This window comes from Podarcis cretensis, assembly GCF_951804945.1.
Source record: "Podarcis cretensis genome assembly, chromosome: 4".
NCBI classification, from domain to species: Eukaryota; Metazoa; Chordata; class Lepidosauria; order Squamata; family Lacertidae; genus Podarcis; species Podarcis cretensis.
In genome coordinates this window covers 20,107,172-20,122,700 of record NC_137173.1, presented here as the reverse complement: position 1 = coordinate 20,122,700, position 15,529 = coordinate 20,107,172, and the positions used below count along the sequence as shown (strand labels likewise).

Genomic DNA, 15,529 nt, shown 5'->3' with positions numbered 1-15,529 from the left:
TGGCGTGAACCAAGGACCCCGAGATTAATAGCCTCCTGCTCTACCGACGGAGCTACACCTTTCCACGATATTTGGCGATGGAGAGAGGTGGCGAGTCTAAACCAGAAGCGGGACTATCCTAAGCTCTTGGGCCGCCTCGATGCCTTTGCATAGGATCGCACGCAGGAGGAGGAGGAGACCCTCCGGAAGAGCTGCTCCCTCGGGAGGCAGTTTGTAAACAGGATGCTTCCTTATGATGCGCTACTACAGGGGTGGCCAACTCCCAAGTGACTGCGATCTACTAAAAACTGGCAGTGATCTACCCCCTTTTGTGGGGTTCAGGTCAAAGCTCTTGAGCTTTTTTTTAGGAACGAAAGCCGTTTTGGGGGTTTCAGGTTAAAGAGTTGTTGGGCTTTTTTTTAGGGAGGAGGAAAGCCCCAGTTTTGTGGGGGTGCAGGGAGAAAATGATGAGCTTTTTTTTAGGCGAGCCAAAGTTGTTGAGCTTCTATGGGGGGAGCCGGTGATCTACCAGTGATCTACCACAGACGTCCTGTGATCTAGCGGTAGATCACGCTCTACCTGTTGGACGTGCCTGCGCTACTACAAAGGGGAAAGCAAGGGAACGTCGACGGCTCCGAGGGGGCGGGCGGAACCGAGGGGTGTGGCTTCCGAGGATGGTGCGCCTCGCATCTCAGCCCAGCGCGCCAGAACTTTTCCTCCTGCGCCATGTGATTTCCTCTCTCTCTCTCTCTCTCTCTCCTCCACCCCTTTCCCCCTTCTTTCTTCCTCGACAGCGGGAGCCGCGCAAACTTTTACAGCCCCCTCCTTTTTTTTGGCAAAGGCTTCGGGCAGTGACGACTTTCGGAGGGGTGGCGGCGGCGGCGGCGGCGGATCTCGCTGGTTGACATAGTAACTCCTCTCTCTGCTCGCCTCAGTCGGTGTCTGAGGGGCTGCTCGGTTGCTGCCGCCGCCCCGCCGCCCCCGCTACCTTCATGGACTGCAGCGAGCGACCCCGGCAGCAAAGCGAAGGCGAAGGGCTGCTCGGGGCTTCGCTGCCTCCGCTGGAGCTCCGGCGACCCCGGCTCCTCCTTCGCCATGGACACCGCGCTGCCCGTAGCTGCCAGCGGCGGGCGCGCCAAGCAGGCGAGTCTCCTCGGCGGGAACCCCGGGGCCACTTTTTCTCCTTATTTCTGAAGGAAAGGCAGCAGCCCCGAGTGCGAGGATTGCCCCACTCTCTCCCCCTTTGTGTGTGTCAGGTTTTTTTTTTTTTGGGGGGGGGGTGTCATCCTTTAAATAATAATTCGAGGAGAAGGAAACGAGGGGCTTTCTCAGGGACGACGACCCCAACCAAGAGCGGGGTGAAGAAGCAGCAGCAGCAGCAGCGCCATGAGCCAAATTGGCCAGCCGCCCTTCGGGCCGAGCTGCTCTCCGGCGACGAGCGGGGCGCGGAGGAACGACAGCCGCGACTACCTGCTGATGGACTCGGAGGCGTGTGAGGAGAACTGCACGGCGCCCTACGCTTACTACCCCGCGTGAGTGGCTTTTTCCCGCCAAAGCGAGGGGGTGGGCGCCGCTTTTTGGAGAGGGGTGGAAAGTCAGGCGCGTCTTTCCCTCACGACGACGACGACGACGGTGTGGGAATGGGGCAGAGAGAAGCCAGCTGCTCTCTCTCTCTCTCTCTCTCTCTCTCATTTTCGAAACACAAGAGTTCAGAGGGGGGTCGTGTGAAACAGTAGCGGGGTTGCTATGATGAGGTCGGGCTGACTCGCTTCCCGGATCCAGAGAGCTTCCTTCAGGGACCTCCTCTTGGCGCGCGGAGCTTTTCCCTTCACGGAGCTGCACCTGTGGCTTCCAGCTTCCCCCCCCCGCTGGGAAAGGGGAAAAGCGCGGGAAGATGTGGGAGGGCTGGAGGGGGGGGCGATCCTTATCTAGGGAGCCTTTCCGTCGTGGGGTTTGAAGGAAGCCTAGGAGCCAACTTCTAGGGGGCGAGGCCCCCTTCGCCCCCCACAATAAAATATCTGAGCCCCCCCCCCAAAGTTGATGACTATTGCCATTCGAATGGTGTTTCATGTCATGTGACCATGCAGGGCGGGGCTTACCTGGGGCGCCCCCGCCCTCAATATTTTATTCAAATCGGCACCCGTGGAGGGAAGATAGGGAATAGGTGGCTGGCGCTAGTGGTTTCTCTCGTGCAATGGAGTCTGTGTGTTTTTCTCTTCCAGAGAGGCATCCCCATGGGCGCAGCCAGGATTTTTATTGGGGTGGGTGCAGAATCTCAGATTTGTATTGATGTTGATTGATTGGGGGGGCAGCCCCTCTTTCCATCACAGGGTGGTGTGTGAGATTGAGGGTGGCGTTAGCTACAGCTAAGAATTAAAGATGTGGGCTGCTCACTGCCCAGCTCTCTAGGCGTGGGAACTGAGGGAATGATAGGATGTAGAAGGTAGCCGATGCCATGCCCAAGGGGCAGAGGCAGCCAGCTTGTTGTCCACTAGCAGCGGAGAATTTGGGGCACCCCGTGCATAGGAATGGAGGCCCCTGTGGGCTGGATGTGGCACGGGAAGGGCTCCTGCCTGCCTGCCTGGCACTCCAGAACTGTTAGCTGCTGGCTGCTTCCCAGCCCGGTTGAATGAACAGGCAAAGGGGAAACCCACACCAACACACTTATGTAGTGCCTATTTACAAGCAGAGGAAGCTGCCTTATCCTGCATCCGATGAGGGGTTCCACCTGGCTCACTATTGCCTACACTGGCTGGCAGCAGTTGTCTGGGATATCAGGCCGGGGGCTTTCCCAGCCCTGCGCAGCGATGACAGAGAGCTTTCCCATGCAAAGCATGCGCTCTCCCATCGAGGTTCTGAGGTTCTGATTGAGGTTCTGAGTGCTGCTTCTGCTTCCATCGAGGTTGGCAACCATTTGAGCATGCGCCTTCCTGTCCAGGTTTAGGGATGTGTGTCTGCGGGAGTATTTTGGTGAGGGCTGTAAGTGAGCAGCGTATTTGTGTGTGGCAATCAATGGGAAGTGGAATGTGAGGAAGAGAATGTATGTAAAGTGTATGTTGAAGGAGGGAGGTGACACACAGGGGTGCAGGTGCTTTCTCTCTTGTGATGAGGAAGCCTGTATGGCCCTCTAGGTGTTGGTGGCCTCCAACTCCCACCAGGCTCTGCCAGCATGTGCCATGGTCAGGGAGGGTGAGATTTCTGGTTCAGAAACATCTGGAGAGCCACGGGTTCCCCCATCCCTGCTCTTAACAAGGCAGGGTGCATAAAGAAGGTGACAGTTCTTACACAGGACTGGCCATGAGCTTTTTGTTACAGTTACAGGTGGTTTTGGAAGGGGGGGGAATAAGGTGAATGTGGGGAACTCCTATACTATATGGCAGGATGTTTGTCAGGGGCTGCTGTCAGAGGGAGTGTGTAGCTACTCTAGAGATCCTACGGTGCAGTTCTATTACAGTGGTACTTCGGGTTACAGACGCTTCAGGTTACAGACTCTGCTAGCCCAGAAATAGTACCTCAGGTTAAGAACTTTGCTTTAGGATGAGAACAGAAATCGTGCAGCGGCAGCAGGAGACCCCATTAGCTAAAGTGGTACCTTAGATTAAGAACAGTTTCAGGTTAAGAACAGACCTCCAGAACGAATTAAGTTCTTAACCTGAGGTACCACTGTACTAGCGTTAAACATCCTGAGGTACTTTGTAGGCTAGAAAAGTTTCCAGTGGAATGAAATGAATAACACTTTCATTCTAACTAGGGCAGTTACAAATAAGGGAGGGTGTGTGTGGGGTTGGGGCAGATTTCTCTCTCTCTCTCCCAGTGCATTTTCACATGGAGCGAGACTCCTAATGTCCACAAACTAAGGCAACAGGATGCAAAGATGTGAGTTGATCTACCTGCTGCATGCTGGAGGAAAGAGGAGTGTGTGATTGGGTTGCTGTCTGCCAGCAGTATGAAGAATTAATGGCTCGCAGAGGGGTGGTGAGAGAAGAGACCATCTCTGCTTCATGGTGACCTGGGGGAAGCCTGCACTCTGGCCAAGGGAAGCTGGAAGAGAAATCTCTCAGCTGGCATTGTGGTCACCCAGATGCCTCTCTGAAACCTCAAACTATCTGCTTCCCCTCCTCCCACCCCATTATGTCTGCTGGCAATGATGCAGAGACCTCTTTCCCCCCAGGTTGACACTCAGTGGTTTCTTCCAAAGGGAAAAAAAAAGTGGGGGGGGGGGGGCGGACACCACCAGGAAGGTGGAAAAGAAAGGGAGGGTGCCCAGAAGTACCTTTATTGAGAACTCTGTATTTTCAGTTACAGTGGTACCTCGGGTTAAGAACTTAAATTCGTTCCGGAGGTCTGTTCTTAACCTGAAGCACCACTTTAGCTAATGGGGCCTCCTGGTGCCGCTGCACCACCGGAGCCTGATTTCTGTTCTCATTCTGAAGCAAAGTTCTTAACCCGAGGTACTATGTCTGGGTTAGCGGAGTCTGTAACCTGAAGCGTATGTAACCTGAAGCGTATGTAACCACTGTACTGTATTCTTGAGAGGCACTTTTAGGCACAGCCAACCTGAGTCTTTGGCCTCCCACTCTACTGCAGCACACATACTTGAAAAAGATTTGAAGAACTGACAAATTCTCTCCAGATGCAGTGAGTAATCCTATCTCCTGCCTACAGCCCAGTGCAGGAAGTGGAGAGGAAAAAGGAAATAATAGATGCAAAAGGAAAAAAAAGAGGCATCTCTTTTCAAGTGTCAGAACTAGGAGTTGCTGCGTAATGCTAGTCCGTCTTGGACTCGACATACGTGTAGGAAGGTGTTGTGTGTGTGTGTGTGTGTGTGTGTGTGTGTGTGTAAATGGAGCAGAAATGTGTATTTTGGGGGGAATGGGGGTGGGGAAGAGAAGGGAACCAAAACCATCTGTCAGGTAAGTGAATTATGCTTCAGGGCATGTTAATAAGGGTCTGCTGAGAAGGAGAGATGAGCGCTCTCTGGCATGGAATATCTGTGAAGGTCCTTGCCAGAGAGTTCTCATTTCAGCAGACCATTATTAACATCCCCTGAAGCATAATCCAGTTATGCGACAGATGTTTTTGCTCCCTTCCCCTTCCCAATCAACATGTCAACTCTTTCCCCCCATAGGAGTAGGGGGTAACATCAGGAGTCCATGCCACACATGAATGGGTCACAACCAGTTGTGCATGCCTTGTGAATATAAGGGAAACTTGGCCGCGAACCACTACCATCTGCAACAGTAATTTTATTTTGCTAATCTGCATGGTATATTCCCTCACCCTAGTGTGATGATTTTAGTTGGCTATCCATCCTAACAACACTCTAGTTACCAAGACATACACACTGGTATTTCCAAACAGAATAATCTCTGCAGAGGTTAAAGACTGCTGACATCAAGCTGTTGCAGACTGCAGCTCAATATGCAGAATTCATTGGAAATGTTGACACTTAGTTTGGGATTTAGGTCACATCTTCTCACAAATTTTTGTGTGAAAGAAACCGAGCACAGCACCTCACTTTTCCACGCCTCCTGAGCTGCCAAACCTGGTACATTCTGGGTTAGCCAGGAAAATCAGATTTCATCAATTTTGCCTCTGGATGAGTAAATCTGAAAGCACCTTTCAGTGTAGCCAAATTAGAAATAAATTAATGAAGTTATCTTAAATGGTGCATTTGTGTTTGGTTACCTTTATTTAATTTTTTAAAATCCAGATTACAGTGGTACCTCAGGTTACTTATGCTTCAGGTTACATACGCTTCAGGTTACAGACTCCGCTAACTCAGAAATAGTGCTTCAGGTTAAGAACTTTGCTTCAGGATGAGAACAGAAATTGTGCTCTGGCGGCATGGCAGCAGCAGAAGGCTCCATTAGCTAAAGCGGTGCTTCAGGTTAAGAACAGTTTCAAGTTAAGAACGGACCTCCGGAACGAATTAAATACTTAACCTGAGGTATCACTGTATATACATTCAAAATAATGCATAGAAATGTATACAGATGTTTAAAGGAATAGAGTTTCTGAGAAATTACATGAACTTTACATGCTGTGCTTCCTGTTTTTCTGTTTCTTGATTTGATGGTGACAACTTTAACTTGTTAATGCAGTTGAGAGGTACAGTCATTTCTCTGTGCAGAATAAGAACTGATTACACTATGTAACATGACAAGAATCTGAAACATTCAGTGATGGCTGTAAGAGGCATAGTTTCTTCCTCGCTAATGCTTTCCCTTTGTATCTTAACTACTTAACATGAGTCATTTTGCTATCCACCTCCTCTGATTTATACCACTTAAACTTGCCAAAACCTATTAACACAGCCTGGCACAGAATAGGACTGTTGGTAGGAGGCAGCAGTAATAGGAAAGGATTAAGATTAAGGAGTTCATTGGCTATAAGTCTACATATTATTATCACTATTATTCATTTTATTTCTATACTACTTTATATTTTTAAGGGGAGGGAACAGTTTGCAGCCTACATAAAAAAATTTCAATAAAACATTTCTGAATAAAGTCAAATATGAAGTATACATTCAAAACAACATACGTAACAGGAAACTAAAATATTATCTTGAAGATTTCAAAATAAAAGGTCAAGTACAGAATACAAATTTAACATGGCTAACCTTTTTTTTAACTTAAGCATTTCAAATGAAAACATGGCTAAAGGAAGTCAAATACAAAATGCACATTTAAAACAGCATAATTAGCAAGAGGATGAAATATTATAAACACTGAACGTATCTGCTGCCGCTGCTGCCAGTCCTGCCAATGGTGGTTCGTGGCGGGTGGCGGCTGTGGAAGCTCAGGCTCAGTGACCTGGGTCTTCACTAAGAGACAGCCAAGATGGTCATACATACATACAGTGCTTAGCATAAAAGAAACTTGACGAATATGAAAGCAAACCCTTAACAAAAAAAATTGGTGCGACTAACAATAAAGACACCAACAATAAAAACAGAATCATCAGTTTTCTTCTTTGGCAATCACTCATAGCCAAGTAAGATTGTCTTCCACAAACACAGTTTTAACAATGAGTCTGTAAGTGACTGTGGAGGCCAATTCTGGATCCACACATCCTTCCACAGTGGGGACATAGGTTTCCGGGCGGGAGTTGATCACGGTGTGGATTTGCCAAGTGTGCCTTCCTCCTAGCACGTTTCTCCCTTGCTTCCTAAGTTCGAGTGTATTCAAAGCCCATGACACTTTTGGTAAAGGCTGTTCTCCAACTGGAGCTCTCGCAGGCCAGTGTTTCCCAGTTGTCAGTGTTTAAACTACATTTTTTAAGATTTGCCTTGAGACAGTCTTTAAACCTCTTTTGTTGACCACCAGCATTACACTTTCCATTTTTAAGTTTGGAATAGAGTAGTTGCTTTGGAAAACGATCATCAGGCATCCGCACAACATGACCAGTCCAACGAAGTTGATGTTGAAGAATCATTGCTTCAACACTGGTGATCTTTGCTTTTTCCAGTACACTGATATTAGTTCACCTGTCTTCCCAAGTGATGTGTAAAATTTTTCAGAGACACCGTTGATGAAATCTTTCGAGGAGCTGAAGATGGCATTTATAAGTGGTCCATGTTTCACAAGCATATAGTAAGGTTGGTAGTACAATAGCTTTGTAAACAAGCATTTTGGTTTCCCTGCAAATGTCCCAGTCCTCAAACACAATGCACTTCAATCGCGAGAAAGCCGCACTCGCAGAGCTCAGGTAATGTTCGATTTTGGCATCAATGTTGGCCCTTGTGGAAAGATAACTGCCTAGGTAGGAGAAGTGATCGACATTTTCCAATGTTACACCACTGAGTTGGATTTGTGGCACTGCAGAGGGGTTATTTTGTACTTGGTGCAGCACTTTGGTTTTTTGGATATTGAGTGATAGGCCAAGCTTTTTGTAAGCTTCTGCAAAGATATTTAGGATGGTTTTGAGGTCATCCTCTGAGCGTGCGCATACTATGTTGTCATCAGCATACTGAAGCTCTATGACAAAAGTTACAGTAACCTTACTCTTTGCTTTCAGCCTGCTCAGACTGAAGAGCTTTTCATCTGTTCGATGTATGGTTTCTACTCCGGTGAGGAGTTTCCCTTCGACAGAGTGTAGGATCATGGCAATGAAAATAATGAATAGAGTTGGGGCAATAACACAACCCTGTTTAACACCTGATCCCACTGTGAATGGTTCACTTTGAGAGCCATTGTTATCTGCGATTGTTGCATCATATTATCATGGAGGAGCCAAATGATGTCTACAGATTTATCTGGGCAGCCAATTTTCAGAAGAACAGTCCCCAGGGCATTACGATTTACAGGGTCGAAAGCCTTAGTCAGGTCAATAAATGCCATATACAGGGATTGGTTTTGCTCTCTGCAAATCATGTCCACTGTCCCCCTAGAAGGCTGAAAAGCATTTTGGGATTCAGGAAGGGTCACCTCAGATATTGTTAAGAAACGATTTGCTAAGATCACGGCGATCTTTAGCATGGACAGTAACATAGTCTAAGAGGTGACATGAGTTTGATCAATCTGCGGGTGGCAGTGGAAGACAGGAGTTGTTACGTTGTGGGTGAACATATCAGACGACACAGCGATTCTTCAAACAGCTCTTGTTTATTCAGAGGCCAGAACAGAACTGAACTGAAGGGCTCAGTCAGCCTGCTTATATAGAGCTCCAGTACAACGTTACTGTAGCAACTTTCTAAAACTATCCAATCACTGAACGTCACTTTCGATCCTTCATTTGCATAACTATCTACAGTATTCCCCTGCTGGCCCAGGGTGAGAACTTCAGTACATAACAGGAGTGCCTGGCGTGATCTGGTCCATGGGGTCACGAAGAGTTGGACACAACTAAACGACTAAACAACAACAAGAGGTGACAGTGGTTTGACCAAGGATGCCTTCATGAAGTTTTAAATTTATTTTTCTGTCAAAAGAGTGTGTTGGTAATAACAAGGTTGTGCGCTGCACATATTGTCAAAAGCAAGATTCCGTTCTGGTTGCTGTTGCCAACTCTTTCTTTCCGAATAGTCCCAGGCCACAGATTGAAATCTTGCATTAAAATCACCTCTTGCATTAAAATCACCCTAGAGGATAATTTTATCTTCCTTAGGCGTCTCAGATAGGACAGTATCCAGCTGAGAGTAAATTTTTCTTTAATGTCTTCATCGGCATCCAGTGTTGGTGCATAAGCGCTTATAATATTAGCCTGTTGGTTTTTAGTGAGCTTTATTGTTGGAAGGGACCACAAGAGTCTTATAAATTAACCCCCTGCAATGCAGGAATTTTTTGCCCAACGTGGGGCTCGAACCCACGACCTTGAGATTATTGCAGAGGGTGGTATATAAATCTAATAAATAGAATAAAATAGGAACAGGTAGATGATTTTGCAGGAATAAAAAAGGGTTGGTTTTTTTTTGCACTTACTGGAAACAATAAGGTGTAGGCACTTGTCTATCAGACATATGTCCCATATGTCCCAGTTTGGGAATTGTAGGCAACTGCTGTGAAATAAATGGCCTTCAGTAGCCAATAAATTAATTCACCGCAAGGATGTGACTTGAACTCAACAAAATCAACTCTCGGGCCACAAGATCACTGTGATTTGCAACACACCTTCTTAGATTGTAAAACTGAGCAAAAGTTGACGGAACACATTTTTTACCAGAGTCTCTAGGTGAGCGCCATTGATCATTGTCTATTGCTAACTGGAGGTTGCTGTGTGTGCTTGCTTAGAGAAAACCTGAGTCAAAATGACCTGCCTCACTTTATATCCTTTCTTTTTTCCTAATCAGGGAGAACAGCCTTCAGAAGGGAAGAGATCCATCCATCCTAGGGCCTGGTTCTCAGAGGCAATATACCTTTAACGTGTAGTGAAATTATTATGCCTGTTTTGAAATAGTAATAATAATAATAATAATAATAATACGTTATTTTCAGAATGAGATGAAAATAAATTTAGGTTTGACCCAAATGCTCATCATTTCTCAGATGCAGAATCTTAACGACTTCTCACCAAAGTTGTAGGAATAATAAAAGTTTGTGGGTGTCGAATGATTAGCACTTTAAATGTGTAAAGCAACCAAGTTAATCAGAAGTAAAAGATTACTGGGTCATTCCTCCACCCCAATTTATCACATGACATACAAATGTACATTTTCTCTCTTCTGCAGACTTCCTACATAACCATATGTTTCCACATAAATTCATTATAGTTTTCTTATTAAGTCTAAAATAACTGCTTATAAGTTTGTGCACATGTCTCAGGCAGAGTTGTGGTTGGACTCCAGCTCCAGTCACCCCAGACTCACTGGCCATACTGAAAAGTTGCCTCATTCCTTACAGACCACATGTGGCCCTCAAGGTATTTTTTAGCGGCCCTCGGCAACATCTGAGGCCCTGCCCCCAGCTCTCACTCTGCTGGGGAAGCGAGGCACTGGACTTTGGGAAGGAATGTGTGAGGACTCTGACAGGGTCCTAGAGTTCTCTTTCCTTCTTCCCAAAGCCTAGTTAGCACATTCCCAGCTTTGGGGAAAAGGTTGGAGGGTTTGAGGACCTTGCCAGAGTCTTGCATCTCCTTCCCAAAGCCCAGCTCCTCGCTTAGATGGATATTGACTACCAAATGTCCCTAAAATAATATTACTTAAGCATAGAACATATCTGCTGCTGTTGCTGCCAATCCTGTTAATGGGACAATTATTTAGTTACACAACCCTTTGGTGGGATCAAGGGAAAAACTTTATCACCTGTACATTTATTTACCATTAGCACTTCTATTAAGCTGTCTTAAGACTTCCCTAGTTAACACCAGAAAGTCACAGACATGTGTCCCAGTAAATATACAGTAGCCTGCAGTTCTGCAAGACAAAAATGTTTCTGGCTGCCACACAGCACACACAAACGCTGTTTGCACAATCCAAGGATTGTCAAAATGCGCAAAGATGGAATCCCCATGCAAGTGCAGCTTTTCCCATTTTCAAACTTACCATATTTTGCGCTCTATAAGACGCACCAGACCACAAGACGCACCTAGTTTTTGGAGGAGGAAAACAAGAAAAAAAATATTCTGACTCTCAGAAGCCAGAACAGCAAGAGGGATCACTGCGTAGTGAAAGCAGCAATCCCTCTTGCTGTTCTGCCTTCTGTGATAGCTGCGCAGCCTGCATTCGCTCCATAAGACGCACACACATTTCCCCTTACTTTTTAGGAGGGAAAAAGTGAGTCTTATAGAGCAAAAAATATGGTAAGTTCCTGGCTACATTCACCTTTACAGACACTTCTACACTGGAGCTTCATTCTGCAATGAATGATAAACAGGGTGTTGTTTGCCTGCAAAACATACTTCCAGTGCCCCAGGCACTGGGGAGGGAGGATGAAAGGATTTGAGGGTGAAGTAGTAATTAGAGGAGGGCAAATCCCGAGGCTTTCTTATACAAATGTGTTTCCTTTATATCTTGTTAAACTAAGATTAAATTCCTTTTTATTTAAGAGCCCAGAGAGCCAGCTGGCCTTTGTATTTAATTACACCCACCAAGCATACAATTTTACCTGTGTTTGCAGACTGCAATTCTATGCTTTATTAAGGCCAAACATATATAATCCCTTCATGGCAACCTGGTGAATGGTGGTACTTTTTAATACTGCATGAAACAATGGAACAGTCCCTGAAGAGGAATAACAGCTAGGATGCATAGGTAGCAAATGAGTTGGGCCAAATGTCCCAGTTGTACTAAATGTGCCGTTTTTGCTAAGTTCTCCGGCGCGATACCATGAAACCTAGATTACGCTTGCAATGTCATGCATACTTACATAGGTAAAGGTAAAGGGACCCCTGACCATTAGGTCCAGTTGCGGCGCTCATCTCGCTTTATTGGCCGAGGGAGCCGGCGTACGGCTTCTGGGTCATGTCGCCAGCATGACTAAGCCACTTCTGGTGAACCAGAGCAGCTCACAGAAATGCCGTTTACCTTCCCGCTGGAGCGGTACCTATTTATCTACTTGCACTTTTTGGCATGCTTTTGTACTGCTAGGTTGGCAGGAGCTGGGACCGAGGAACGGGAGCTCACCCCGTCGCAGGGATTTGAACCGCCGACCTTCTGATCGGCAAGCCCAAGAGGCTCAGTGGTTTAGACCACTGCGCCACTGGTTCTTTAAATCCAGGGCAGTGTTATAGCCAGCCTCCACATTACAGAGGGCTGCTTACGATTATGGAGAGCACCATGTGCGGAAAGGAGCTCTGTAGAGATTGCTGCATGGCAAGAGGTTATGTGATTGCCTTTTCAGGAGGGATGAAGTGTTGCTTTGGCACTTGAAAAAAATTGGTTGTGTGGAATTGAACAGAGTCAGTTCCAGAGAAGAGAAGGGCCATAGACCATTGGGAGAACATATGCTATGCACCTTCACCCCAAAAAACAACTGGACAGGAAGGTGCACATTCTAGTGGTCACCAACCTTTACAGAAGCATCTTCCTTTCTTAAACCTTAAGTGCCAATCTTAAATGTTGGGGAGGACCTCGTACACAGAAGATTCCTTGGGCAAAAGATTCCTGCATCTCAGGGGGTTGCATTGGACCCCCTTGTGGTCTCTTCCAACTCTACAGTTCTGTGATTCGATGTTGTGTACAGAATTAGACAGTGCTTTGCTAGCTGAGCCAATGGTTCCTGTGAGTCCTTCTCCGGCTGCTTTTTAGAAGACCGTATTGCTGAATGAGCTGCACGTTGCAGCAATTCACATCCAGTGAAGCTAGGAAATACAGCAAAGGTGTTGTGCCTGATTTAGCAAACAAACCCACATAGAAAACACACCCTTCCAAAAAACTTTATGAAAGAAAATGAAGCTACCCTAGTGACAGGGGTGCAAATGGAGCAGATTGGCTCCATTTGTGATGCCATATAGAGCTATCCAGGGGCTGCCAGAGACATCTGCACATCCATTATGAGAGAGAAAAATAGTGATGTACCCTAATCAGCTGTTTGGAGTCAGGGAGGTTGTTTGCAGCCACACCCACGTTCCAGCAGGTGATCAGAGCTGTTAGCGTTTGCAGCTTCACCATCTGTTTAATGCTGAGGCTCAGCTTTAATCTTGGTGTTTTGGTTTTCTTTCAAAAAGAAAAGAAAAGAAAAAGAATGGATGCTGTAATTTATGGTAACAGCACAGATGAGTGCATTCTGCAATCACGTTCAGCCACAACATAAAATTTGTTGGGGGGAAAAAGCTTCCCATTAACTCTGCCATTCTTACAGCTAATTCAAAATAAGCCATGCTAAAAGGTGGGATCCATGAATGCTACAGTCGCTGCATTCAAAGATACTGAAATCTTTCATTCCGAGAAATAAATTTTCATTTGCTGTTGGGATTTGTTTTCAGCATACAGAGGCTAAATTCTCATGTCAATAAACCATACTTTAGCATAGCTTTGCTCAACCACTCAGTTTTGGACTGAACGGACGGGACCAATGGTGGATCCAGCGGTCAAGAAGGCGGTTTCTGCACATGCTGTGTAGAGGGTGTCGGAGATTCCATACGACCGAGCTGAAATGGCTCTCCCCCACGACGTACGTCGGAATCCATCGAGGCTCTCTTCCAATGGTGATTAACAACCTAAGCCTTTAATGAGGCTTCAGGCACGTTCCCTCATTACGCAGAGTATCCAAACAGCAGCAGAAGAGCGAGAAATATATGCTAGGTTTATTTCTGTCTATGCAGGACAGAAAAGAATAGACATCTGCTCTCTGTGAGAGTCAGTGAAGAACTGGGAGAAAGAAACAGGAAACCAGAAACATCAACATCCGTCTCCTGTCTCCCGTGAGAGTTCCAACAGTCTGGAACGTAAACAAAGTCTTGTGACTCCAAAAACTGCACAGTGGCATAACAGAAATCTAACAGAGGGAAGTGAAGGGCAGATGGGGCCTGTCAACCTGGGAAGACAGCCCATCTAGGAGAAGGAAAACTCTGACCCTAAACCTCCGCTGCTTTGTGAGATATCTTAGGGAGAAGAAAAAGCTCAGGAGTAAACCCTACACAAATCTGGGGTGGAATCCCTAAGATGGTTGGATGCCTGCATGCCTCCTTCTGGCAACTCCTGCAGCCAAGCTGGTGCCAAACATGTTGCTCTGCTTTCCTTTGGACCACATCAGTGAGGCCAAGAGAGGGGTCTTGCCGTCTGGGCAGCCAAGAAACTCCATACACACTGCCCAGGCTTGCGCCCAGCGGTGAGGGTGTGTCACTTTGGTGCTGCTAACGCAGCGGTTTGACTTCACCCTTGGAAGCATACTCCATTGTCTCTCAAGACAGATGGATGCCAGCAACAACAATTCCCATCATTCACTGTTGTCTGCTATGACAATTTAAAGAACTAACCTAGTTTGCAATACAAAACAATCAGAGTATAGGCCTTCAAACAGGAACCATCTTTATGCTGCAATCGTATATTCATTCATTCATTCATTCATTCATTCAATGTCCATCAGTCTCAATGTTTAACTTTGGCTGGATCATGATATGTCAGCATCAGCCCTCTATTAATTGCAATTAACAAATCAGGAGAGAGAAGTGACACTGCTGCCTTTCTTTAAATAATTCCATAAATTGTCTTTATTTTCTTATTCCATTTCTTTTTCATTTTATTGTCAAACAGAAGCTTCAATTCATATAGGAAAATAAGTAAAGGTCCCAGCTGAGGTTGGTTTAACATTGTTTATTAAACACTTTGGTTTCTACAGTAGTACAGCTGGGGTTTCAAATGAATGCTTGGAGCCAAGGTGATACAAAAATTAGAAGAAAAATGTAAACAGAAAGATGTAAACAATCCAGTACTTATTTTGATGATGAAAACTGCCTGCCATACAATCCCAGTATCTTCTCTCAGTTCATCATTTCACTAAACTGCATAAATTTCCAAGGACTAGAAAAACCTGTAAGTGACTTCCTGGCCAACAGCTGTATTATATTATCTTCCAGTACTGAAATTACACTATAGCCTCAGTTGGGAATGAAATAAATCTCTCTCTCTATCTCTGTACGCAATGGGGCAATTCCATAGGATAATGATTGCTAACATATATAATGGATATGTGTGCATATAATCCCAAACTAAAGGGTAGGACTTTGCCATGGAACAGATGCTCAAAAACTCCACAATAATGCCACACCTTCTGCCATTGGCTGATTGCAGATTTTTGCAGCACTAAGCACTATATGCTCTTATGAGTATATTCCCCCATCCTGTTCTAGGTTATGGTATAGTTCGAGAACAGTTTTACCATGTCATAGAATCATAGAATTGGAAGGGACCCTGAGGATCATCTAGTCCAACCCCCGGCAATGCAGGAATACGCAGATGTCCCATACAGGGATCGAACCTGCAACCTTGGCATTATCAGCACCACACTCTAACCAACTGAGCCATCCTGTGCTGGAAGTCGTTTGTCCAGAGAGCCTTTCAAATGAGGCTTTGAACTCAGATCTCAGCAGTCCAACCTCCCACACTGCAGGTATCACCCCTCAATAGCCGTTGGTCTGCCTAGAGCAGAAATAGCCAAAATGGTGTCCT

The 15,529-nt window shown here is 46.0% G+C and overlaps 1 protein-coding gene across 1 annotated transcript in view; it reads left to right on the top strand.

Moving 5' to 3' along the window:
- Nucleotides 1-681: 681 nt before the first annotated feature.
- The window catches only part of TRPC6 (transient receptor potential cation channel subfamily C member 6), a 71,262-nt gene continuing 56,414 nt past the window's right edge, over nucleotides 682-15,529 (top strand). The window contains exon 1 of the mRNA XM_079973543.1: nucleotides 682-1,511. Coding sequence (XP_079829669.1) covers nucleotides 1,366-1,511 — 146 coding nt within the window. The 5' untranslated portion in view covers nucleotides 682-1,365. The remainder of the gene's footprint in view (nucleotides 1,512-15,529) is intronic.